Source organism: Astyanax mexicanus, chromosome 3 (assembly GCF_023375975.1).
Source record: "Astyanax mexicanus isolate ESR-SI-001 chromosome 3, AstMex3_surface, whole genome shotgun sequence".
Lineage (NCBI taxonomy): Eukaryota > Metazoa > Chordata > Actinopteri > Characiformes > Acestrorhamphidae > Astyanax > Astyanax mexicanus.
In genome coordinates this window covers 18,416,459-18,428,487 of record NC_064410.1, presented here as the reverse complement: position 1 = coordinate 18,428,487, position 12,029 = coordinate 18,416,459, and the positions used below count along the sequence as shown (strand labels likewise).

Here is a 12,029-nt window from a genome sequence, read left to right as displayed (position 1 = left end):
AAAAATCATAAAAAATTATTAGGTGTGTCCATACATTGTCAACAAGCAAGGGCGTAGGAACGGGCTTGATATTGGGGGGGACACATCTGTTGTATATTTACATTTTCTCCACTCTTTAAAAAAAAAAACAACTTTGGTTCCTGCACTTTTAATTTTTTTTACTGAGAGCACTTCTTTCTACTGAGAGAATGTAACTACGTTTCCTAGAGATTTTTGGCAGAAGTTAATATAAACGTCAGGACATGTGGTCTTACTGTGAACTACAGATAAACAGAAGTCATATTAGATCAGTGTTTCTTAACCCTGTTCTTACATATTCTACTGCATATTAACACTGCTCTGCATATTCTACAGCTTCCTCTGTTTAAAGGCACTTTAATAAAGTAAGTGGTGGTATGATGTGTCTAATACACTGCTGGATATACATAATGATTGATTTATGATCCATAAGGGGCTAAGAGATTTTAACAGGTAAACTCAATAAATGATTGTTTATTAGGTGATCAGTTGGATATGATGGAAACCACAGTTTTAGGGCAGTGACCAGGGTTAAGAAACTGCTTTAAACTACCAACATTACCCAGTGTTGTACTAAATTCTGTCTATCCTCTACATCCAGCTTCTAGCTAACTGCAATCCTAAATTAATAAACACAGTTTGAAAATGAAACAGTGATTAGCTGATCAGGTACAGGGCAAGTTGAACATTACATATATAGTTTTTTTCCTTAACCTTGACTCCCAATCTAGGTAATTCCAAAGTTAAGCTAACTCACTCACACAGCTGCAGTTTATTAATCACAGTGGGGTTAAACTGTGTGCTGATTCAGAGACGTGTATTTTTAACCACCTATCAGAAACATATCACAGTTTACATGATTAGATACCATTACCTTTCTTTTAGAAAAAAAATCGCCGTATATCCAGATCTTAAAATCAGCTGCAGCCGATCCGCTGCTAAATCTCACAGCGAGGGAGGGGCTTCCCCTCCCCCACCAACACACTGACACCTCCGCGCGCTGCAAAAACAGCAAGCTGATTGGCTGTTTCTCCTGAGAGGCGGAACTTAATTCCTGAACAGGCTCCGTGATTGGTCCAGTCTGTCTCCTCATTAATAGTACAGCTGAGCTGAGCGAAACAATATCGAAACAATAATTTTTTGGGGGGACAAATCCACCTGTTTCTAATATCCCCCCCCCGGTTCCTACGCCAATGTCCACAAGTCACGAGTCCGGGGGTAACCTTTGTCAAGCTGTAGTAGTGGCCTGCTTAGCTAATTAATATCCTACAGTGGGGAGATTGGAATTACAAGAGTGTGAACTTGCATGCTCAGCTGGACTGTATTTGGCATTTAACGGTCGTGTTAATATTCATTTTGAGTCCGATTTGATATTACAGATTAACGAAGACACAAAAAGTAAATTCACACTTTACAAAAGAGTATTTCTTTAAGACACTGGTTGGAATGTAAAAGTTGAAGAAGGATGTTGTGCCCACATTATTTACCTGGAAAGATAGCTTAGTGAAGCGTGTAAGGAAGACTGTATTTAGACCAACTACCCTAGTTTTTGCACTATACCTTTAGTCTAGTGCGCCTTATGTGTGAATTTTACCAGTCAGGTGTAAGGAGCAATAAAGCCATTCCGCTAAAGTGCAGTGTTATACAGGAGTGTCAGTTTAGTTCTCCAGCACGGGGGCTGAAGTAGGATTAGCATTAGCCGCTAACCGCTATTTCCCATTGAGAGGTGAGTATTATCAGCCTGTAGCCTGCTAGTAATTGGGCTGGCACTACTAGAGCAGTTTTAGCATTACCCGCTAACTGCGCTAGCTATTTCCCCGGTTAGAGGTGAGTTTAACGGACTGTAGTCTGCACGTTTACCGTGTTAAAACAAGCTACGTGGGATAAAAAGCTAGCTAATATCACTGTCGAGCAGCAGTAGGCGCTAATGCTAATGGTCCAGCATTAGTGGAAAAATTCGGTAATATAAGTGCTTTACTCACCCAAACATGTTTAGATTAACATCCAAAGCTTGTTTGACTTTAAAAGAAAATCTTTTTTATTACAGTTTTGTTTACTTAGCTTTTCTTAACCTGCTAAATTATAAGTCTCTGACAGTGTCTCTTAAAATGTGACTTATAATTCATTGCAGCTTAATAGACCAGACTACTTTTTTTTAATACAGTGCGCAATATATTGCGAAAAATACGATACAAGGTATTTTTCTACAGTCACTAAGTTAGTTTGCAACTAACTAGCTAGTAATCTAGTTAACACACAAGTTTTTTAATACAGCAAACAAAGGCAATTACCTAGCTAACTTCCACTTTGTGCTCATAACCCTCAATCCAGTTACTGTTGTCTTTTAGAGTAAAACAGCCTGGGGATTTTTTTTTACATTTCCGGTTTAGGAGCGTACCCTCCTGCCTCGCTCTTCTTTCAGTATAGGAGTGGAGTGAATAAGGTGAATAGCTTTAAATAAGGTTAAATAGCTTGATGGAATTTTGGGTTAGCATAGCTAGCTACATTATAATGCCAATTACAATGCCAAAGTGCCAATAGTTTCAGACTACATTAACTTAAACTGATTTATCTTATTTAATCAATGAAAGATTCAAACACTAATGTGAACGAAAACTATTGTAAATCACTATTACTAGTAAAATAGTAGATACTGTTTGGTTGGTTGTGCACTGTATACACAGTCTGGCCTCAGCTCATAACTCACACTGCAGTGATTTCAACAGTTTTATCTCTATTAGAGAGCGACATCTAGCGCTCACAGACAGCATCTAGTATAACAGACACAGCTTTATGATCAGCCTGTGTAATACACAGTGATTTATTGTAATAAATAGAGTATTTGTACTCAATTACTCTGCATGGCACATAATCATAACACAAAATAACCACACAACATACAAGAGAATTATAATGAACATAACAATATGAAGGTTATTAGTATTAATATTGTAGTATTATTATTGTCTTAGACTACTTGGCAAGCAGACAGTCTGTGGCTGAACCACCACAAGTGCAAAATGGCAAAGTGAACATAAAAAAAACATAAAAAAAGAAAATAGACAGAAACATGGCACTACACCACAATACACCTATAATAACCATACATCTGCACAGGATTATGATTAACACTCACATGTAACTTGCACACTGTAAAAACATGATTACAATGCAAATATATCCCTCAATACAAAACCTATATATGTAGACTTGTAACAATAACTATTTTTGTTTAAAGCTTATTTTATCCCAAAAACAATTGTGATAAACAAAGTTATTGCTGTTTTATGGCACTGGTAAGTTGATAACATAACAGCATAATAATGCATTTATGTCCTTTTAATTCATATTTTATGTAAATTTTTAAGAATTTAGCCATTGGAATTGGAACATAAAAATGTGTACATTTCCACAGTAAATAAATCCACACAAAACCTGAACAGTCAGGCTCCATTAATAAGAAGTGACAGTGTAAAAGAAACGCAGAATCTGCAGAATCTTATACATTGCCATTATGTCCATTTATTATCTCTCTATAAATAACATAATTAGCATAACAGGCACACATATATAATGTATATTTAGATATATTTACAGCTCTATAAAGGGATTTTATCTAAATATTTTTGTATAAGTAACATACATGTAAAAAATCCTCATAGAATTGGAGTTATTTATACATAAACTCGTATATTATATGAAACAGTGGATTTGCGTTGTAAAATCAAGCATAATACTTAGAGTGTTTTATTTTATTGTTTTAGCATCATGCCTCACAAAATCACAGTAACCACAGTATACGGGATGACAGTCCCTGAATTCAAACTGCTACAGTAGTCATAAAGATAAATTGCTGCATAGACAAATACTTAAATATATATATTTTTCACATTTTATTTATAGAACTTTAATCTGTTCATCACATTTTGACCCAGTGTTATTATTTAACCAGCAGGTGGCAGTATTGTACAGTGTGAATCAAAGGCCTGTTAAATTGTGCTTTTTGTGCTGCAGGCTTTTCTCCAGCCCACCTGTTTTACTGCTGTCAGAATGTTAGTAAATGTGCAGAGAATAAAATCATCTGGCTTCTTATTGCTGATCTGGGACAGTGTGTGTGTGTGTGTGTGTGTGTGTTTGTGTAAGAGTGTATGGGTATGTGACAGTGTCCGTATACGAGACAGTGTGAGTAGACAGGACAGTGTGCTAAGGGTCCTGTAGTTAAATTAGAGAAACTGTTCTGGGTTCAGTAGGGATGTGTGGCTCTTCTGGAGTAAAAGTGCTGAAAGGGTCTTGTTTAGCCCCCCGCAGAGTCCACAGATGGGCTCTCCTCATCCTCTTCCAAACACCACACCCTCACTTCCACAGCCAGTACCCTCCTGCAGCCTTTGTGACAAACTAGGAAAGCAACAAACCTCAAGAAGGCTGATCATACTGTTCATCTGTCCAGGGTTAGAAGGTATTTTAATGTAGTAGTGGTGAAAAAGGTGTAGAATAAAAGCAATGTTCCTAATATGTCCCAGATAATCACTATAAACAATTCTAATGGTTCAGTTTAATCCCTGCTAAAAAAAGCCGGCTCAGGATCAGTTTTCAGTGGTTTCAGATAGTCAAAGGGGGTTGAAAAGCTGATAATCTACTTGAAAACATACTCTATACTTGCAAGCTTGCTGGTTAAACAGTATAGTGAATTTTACATTGGATTTGGTTATGCTGATTAACTGGTTTGGTCTTTCTGGAAAATATAGACATCACAAACAAAATATTAAATATTATATTATAAATCAACACCAGCTCCTCTAACCACAAGTCAGAGTAATTTAAGTTATGAGGTTATGAGCTTCTAGGTGGTGTGACTGTCTAAGCGTTCACTGTATTACCAAGTAAGTTTCAAACTCCGCAGTACACCACTACTCAGCCCAGCCTGTGTCCCATAACTTTTGGCATGTCAGTGTACATCGAGATATATTGTTTAAAATTTTTCATAAAACAATACGTTTTACATTTGGCACAAATATTTGTGTTGGACAGCTAGATATGTTAAATGAAATATATAGATTCTGGTATAATTAAAAAATATATTTAAAATACATTTGTTGTTATTTACTTACCTGCATTGTAAGCATGGATAGGTTGAATACATTTTAAAGTAATGTGTACTGAAAACATTAGTTACTAAAACTTACAACTTTAGGTTATTATGCCTCAATTGTAAGTTAATTTAACTGATGTTTTCTTGTTATATCAGTTTCTTTGTACAATAATTCTACTTTATATTTTATGGTGAATAAAATAGTATTTTCTATGACTATTTTTTATTCATTCTTCTTTTTTATTTCATTTAATAATAATCTGTGCCACAGATTAGATTTGATTAAGATGTGAAAAAATGTAGTGTAAAGTAATCTTACCTATAATTGATACATTTAATAGGCTGGCCTAATGACAATGCTCAGGTTTCACTTCTTAAACTGTTAAATCCACTGTGTTAAAATTACAGTATAAACATTTTGGACTCCCTAGGAGTTATTCTAACAACCTCTGTGTTAAAACAATCCTCAGAGAGCCTCTTGATTTTGCATCGCTTCCAGCATTCTTTGTGGTCACTGTTTTTTAATTGGGGTTTTAATTTATATGTTTGTTTAGATAAATGGGATTTAAAAATAGGATTATTCACCCTCCTGGTGTTGGGTTGGGAGTTTGATAAGGGTCTTCACCTGCAAACTTCCATTTTATAAGGAAACCATGGTTTGTTTGGCAGTCTTTCATGGTCTCTCCTGTTTTAAATAAAGCTTGTTTAGGGTGGATAAGTTATTGTCATTTTTAAAAGAATACTTTTGAGAGTTGTTTTATCTGTGGAGTAATTCATTGTTAACATGTAGGAGTGTTGCATAGAGTTAATATATGACTCCACGCAGTGTTGAATATGAGTTTTTTTTTTACCCTGCAGGAAGTGGACTGTTTGTACTGTGAAGTCAAGTAAGCAGTAAGTAGAAATCCGGTGAATGTGTTGATTTTTTTTTTTTTTATCTGACCTCCTCTAATCATCTGATATTTTACTCTAACTACAAAACTCAACACACCGTTTCCACAGGGACCCCCGCTCAGGGTGGTGAGGCCCACTGTGGGTCCGGGCCCATCCTATTCTCCCCTTCTCTCTCTCTTTCTGTGGTTTTGTTCCCCCACTGCCTGCCCACCACCATCACCTCCTACCCACACCCCCCTCCTTTATCTGTTACCATGACATCATCGGGTAACCCAGGAAACCTATTGAGGCAAAGGGACCCAGGAAATGAGGTAATGGCTGAGGAATGTGGAGAAAGAACAGAGAACAGAAACAACCCTTTTAGAGAGAGAGAGAGAAAGAGAGAGAGAGACTTTTCTTAATTTTACTTTTTTGTGTTATTAATTTTTCCTTTATTGAGCACTACTAATCATGTAAATAACTTAAATTCTACATTTACAGTTCTTTTATTATTATTTTTTTTTTAACAAATATTTTCTCTTGTTTATATTTGTTTATTTTTATTGCTGTATTGACAGTAGTGTATTTAATTCCTTTCAGGCAAATTAAACAAAAACTGAACTAAACTAAACAGAACTGAACCTCGAGAGAGAGAAAGAAAGAGAGAGGGAGAGAAAGAGAGAGAGAGAGGGAGAAAGAGAAGGAGAGAGTACTGAAACCCCTAGCATCTCTCGCTCCTCATGCAGTGGTCATTAGTGCAGTTCTGCAGATAGAGTTAGCAGGGGTTGAATAGACTCTGGGAGATCATAGGGATCCATGCTACATTTCTCTTATTTAAATCTAATTATCCTGATCAACCAATTAAAAGTGCAACAATTGAAAAAAAGTGTTTTCACAGCACGAAAGACCCCATAAAGCATTTGTCTTACATACACTTAACCTGCTATGCAGTCTTTTCACACATTTGATAAATTAATTGAGCAGCTCATTCATTTTTTTGATAAAAAAAGCACATTTTCAAACAACAATTTCTCGTATACAACACTGTAACAGGTAACATAACTACTTTATCAAATAACATTAGTGAACTTTACTTAATTCACAATAACTAAATACACTTGAGAAAACTCCACTCCACTGTTTCAGGTTCTTTAGTGAGCATGTGCAGAAGAGCGGTGCCGGAGAACTTTGATCACATTCTACTTTCACTTTTTGGGAACTTTCGGTAAATTATTTAATTTAAATACTAATTAACTTGGTTAATTATTACTCACACTCACTAAAGAAATTTTTACTTGCTGTATTTTATTAGATTGTATTTAAATAATGGGTTAATGCAGCATATTAACTCATGCATTATCCTTATTGGTTCCTGGTATCATTTATTTGCTTAATGGGTGTGTCTCCCACCACTAAATCACCATCAGTGTGCAGTCTTGCACATCAGGGCTACCTTCCCTCAGGTATTTAGTTATGTTTTATGTAATGGTTAGTGGATATAAACTAACTTTCATTCCAAGCTTTTTTTTAGAACAGTAGAGATCATGAAAGACTGTCAGACAAGCAGCAATTCTCTCAGTATGCCAACTATCCAGTGTAGACCCTTATCCAGTGTCCAATCCAACAGCAAGAGAGTGAAGTTTAAAATTTGAATCAAAATTTGCTCAAACCTTATTTTTGTTTACCTTAAACTGTTAATAAATCATTGGTTTATATTTTGATACTTAATATGACGAGTAGTTTTGGTCAGTGCTGAGTTCTGTTGAACTGAATATTGGATTTAAAAAAATACATGTAACATCTTGAAATCATGAAGCATTCCCTGGAAATGCAGAATCCCCACCCAGCCAGCTCAGATCAGGTAAGGGCACGTTGGTGAACTGCTGAAGTTCCTCTGAATGCCAGATTTTAACACTGTGAACTTGCCAGCCTCCTCAAATCACGATGTACTGTGGTATATATACTGCGGTATATCTCAGGAATAACATATTATTAACTACATCATTGTCCTAAAAGGATTAGGCACTCTTAATATACATGAACGTGTGTGTTGATTCATCCTATACAAGCTAATACTTCAGTAATCTACTATATACTATTGTGTTGTGTGTTACATCAGGACCAACGGATGATGACTACAGATCACACTAAGCTGAAAGCATCACAGACACTATGAATACCTCTATGATTATATATAACGCAAGGATTTAATAACCTACATAAAGTGCAAATATAGGGCAATGATAGCTTACAGCTGCAGGATACAGGATCTGCAGCTTTATCGTTGTCCTTATCCGTCAGTACAGGCAGTTGTCTTGTGCAGATTAATATAGAAACAACTGTGGTCCCTGCCATTAGTGCCATACTGGCAGCTGTGTGGAGCAGAGCTCGTCCAAAACCCAGGATCTGAGCTGATGAAACAAACCACAGTGGAAGCATCAGATACTACAGTACCAGTCAAACATTTAAACACACTAAAGTCTTTATAGGTGAGTCAGGTCACTCTGCAGCCATCTTTATAATGCACCAGGGCAGTTCAGATCAGCCTCCAATCTGTTTGAATGGGGTTTGAATCGAATTACATATTTTACATCATTGATCAAATCTCTATTATAAAAGATAACATCATTATTTGAACCTTACGTTTTGTATAATATCCTAACGACTTAACTCAAGTAGTTTTATTAAAGTTGTAATTTTGTATGAAAATCTTCTATAACTAAATACACTTTGCTGTATTAAATGTTCCATTTTAATAAGATACCAATGTATCAATCAACTATGAATTAATAGTTTTTATTTACTTATTTATTATTTACTTGCTAAAGAAGCTTTTTTATGGCGCCAAAATCTTCTTTAGCATTGCTCAAATATGCATTTAAAGCTGTTTATGCACCGGCCAGATGCAAAGTCAGGAACTACAAGTCTACAAGACTTGGCTTGCTGAAAAATCCTCCCAGATAACTCATGGTGAAGCCGCTTGGGTGCAAAAATGTGCAACATCTGCATTAAGACATTATTTTACTTTTACTGAAAAAAGCTGGAAAAGGAACAGGACAGACCTAAAGCAACATTGGGTCTCACGCAAAAAATATTATTTGATGACTTTGTCAATAGTCTTAACGTGTCAAATATGCCCCTCTTGAGTGTGTGTTCAGACTTTAGACTGGTACTGTAATGGTACTGCTTATGTCCTGACCCATATCCTGACCGAATTTAAAGAGACTACAGAGTATAAAATTGGCTTTGACTTAAAAACACACTTATCATAATCAAATCAATGTTTTCTTTTATCTAATAGCTTTGAATAATATTAGATTCATGATCGTACAGCACTAAAATGTCTTGTGTGTGCAAAGACAACTTCCAACATCAGACTACCCAGAAAGCTCTGCTCCATAGCTGTGCATTTTGAAGCTCCACAGGTAATTCTCAGTGATGTGTCTCGAGCTCCACCACGGTCCAGTCACCCTGTGGCACACTGCCCTGGCTTGTTGGGGAGTAACTGCTAACAGCAGTGATGGTGGCAGATGTGGGACTGAGCTGAGGCAGGATGTGAGGCCAGAGGCTGCTCTCCAGGGGGCTGAGGATGCCCCCTCCTTGCCCAGGCAGGTAAAGCAGAGGCGGACAGCCGTCTTCTCCTTCAAGCAGCAGGGCCTGGTTGATCAGTTGCTGCACCATGTCCACCTTTGTGTTCCAGTCCAGCTCACGTGGAGGTGGGCGGCGGAGGTTTCCGTTGGCTGCTCGCAAGGGCATCTCTGCTGGGAAGATCTGGCGGGGAATTCTGTCTTCATCCTCGTCTTCGCTGGTTTCCATAGCCTCGTAGATGGTGCAGAGGCCAGAGGAGGGTGACGGGGTCTTTAACTGCTGCTGCTGTTGCATTTTGAGTCTGAACTGCTGCTCCAGCTCCAGCTGCCACTGCAGGAGTATCCGACGCTGCCTGTGTTCTTGCTGTTGCTGATGGAGCTGCAGCTGTAGAAGCTCGCGTCTTTGCCTCTCTAGCTGTTTCTGTCGTTCCAGCCGCTGCTTTTCTTCCTCCCTTCTCTGCAGTTGCTGCCTCTGCAGCTCTATTCGCTGCCTCTCCTCCACCTGCCACTGTTGTCTTTCCTGCTGCCTTTGTACCTCCATCCGCTTCCTCTCTTCCTCTTGACGCTGCCTCTGCAGATCGAGCTGCTGCTTCTCCTGCTGCCTCTGCAGCTCAAGCCTTTTACGATCTTCTTCTTGACGCTGCCTCTGCAGATTAAGTTGCTGCTTTTCCTGCTGCCTTTGCAGCTCCATCCGTTTCCTCTCTTCCTCTTGCCGCTGCCTCTGCAGATCGAGCTGCTGCTTTTCTTGCTGCCTCTGCAGCTCACGCTGCTTCCGCTCTTCCTCTTGCCGCTGCCTCTGGAGCTCCAGCTGCTGCCTCTCTTGCTGTCTCTGCAACTCAAGCTGCTTTCGCTCCTCCTCTTGTCGTTGCCTCTGTAATTCAAGTTGCTGCCTCTCCTGCTGCCTCTGGAGCTCGAGCTGCTTCCTCTCCTCCTCCTGCCGTTTCCTCTGCAACTCAAGCTGCTGCCTTTCCTGCTGCCTCTGGAGCTCAAGCTGCTTCCTCTCCTCCTCCTGCCGTTGCCTCTGGAGCTCAAGCTGCTTCTTCTCCTGCTGTCTCTGCCGCTCAATCCGCTTCCGCTCCTCTTCCTGTCGTTGCCTCTGGAGCTCAAGTCGCTGCCTCTCTTCATCTTGTTGCTGTCTCTGCAACTCCAACTGCTGCCTTTCTTCCTCCTTTCTCTGCCTCTCCTGCTGCCTCTGCTTCTCCAAACGCTGCCTTTCTTCTTCCTGCCGCACCAGCCTCTCCTGCTCGTGCCGCAGCCTCCGCTGCCTCTCCAGGTGCCTCTGCAGCGCCAGCCGCTGCCTTGCACCCTCCATCCACAAGCGTTGGTTCCTCTCTTGCTCCTGCCGTTGCTGGATCTGGTGAAGCTGCAGCTGGTGCTGTTCCAGGCGCCTCAGCTGCCCATTGGTGATTTCAGCAGGCAGCTTGACTAGCTCCATTCCCTGACTGATGGGCTGCTGTTGCTGAGACAATGGGAGTTTAGGCTGACGGTGGCTGTTTAGCACTGGAACAAGATAATGATTGGCGTTGACTTCAGGGGTAAGCGATGACAGGTCCCCACTCTTTACCTCTCGTTGGTTCACTAGTGGCAGGTTATTGTGCCCTGTGGAATAGTCAAGAGCACCTGCAATATGCATTACTGAAAGAGGCACATGTAACAAAGAGGGGTTGACCAAAGGGAAGAGAAGGAGAAAGAAAAAGAAGCATGCAGACAACTTCAGGAGAATTATGATCAAGCAGCAGTTTAAAAATAAAAAAAACATTAAAATACACACAAGACAGAAAATCAACAAAGACTCTAAAGAACCTGTTCAATCTAACAATTATTATAATATAGATTATTTAATATACAACAACAAACGCAAATATTCTCGTATTGAATATGATACTCCTCTTAAATAGAGGCTACAGTGGATATCATACATTTCATTGGCTGTTTGAACCCCATCGGTTTCTACCTTCTGTGCTAGATTAGCTCCTGGAGCCTGAGCCTTTATCTGAATATAATACTGAATCTGAGATCAGGATCTATCTAAGATATCTATCCTGAGGTCATTTATCTGGAACTTTGTTTACCAAACCAAATCACTGGTGCATCAGGCCAATTACTGCCTCCTCCGCCAAAACTGTGATGCAGGCTTTGTACCACATATGTCTAAGTACAAAAGGATTAATCAGGACATTATCTCTGACCAACACTTTTCTTGCTATTTTCACAGAGGAATAAGGCAAAGCAAACAGAAGATAAAGATCTGCAGGCTTGTAAGTGTTCCACTTCAGTACAGACACACTGGCGCTCGCTTCGCTACAAATTATAATTCTGGCCTCTGGCCACAGCCTTCGCGCCAGAGTGTAAGACATCAAAACTGAAGATGTCCAGAAGCTGTTTCAGTTACATGACTGCAATTCGTCGACCTAGTTCATAGTTTACATTCATGATGTGGCTTTTGCTGAAGTTTTTTATTT

The 12,029-nt window shown here is 39.2% G+C and overlaps 1 protein-coding gene across 1 annotated transcript in view; it reads right to left on the bottom strand.

Moving 5' to 3' along the window:
• Positions 1-8,793: 8,793 nt before the first annotated feature.
• Positions 8,794-12,029, bottom strand: part of wu:fb95e10 (uncharacterized) — a 54,092-nt gene continuing 50,856 nt past the window's right edge. The window contains exon 6 of the mRNA XM_049475917.1: positions 8,794-11,370. Coding sequence (XP_049331874.1) covers positions 9,413-11,370 — 1,958 coding nt within the window. The 3' untranslated portion in view covers positions 8,794-9,412. The remainder of the gene's footprint in view (positions 11,371-12,029) is intronic.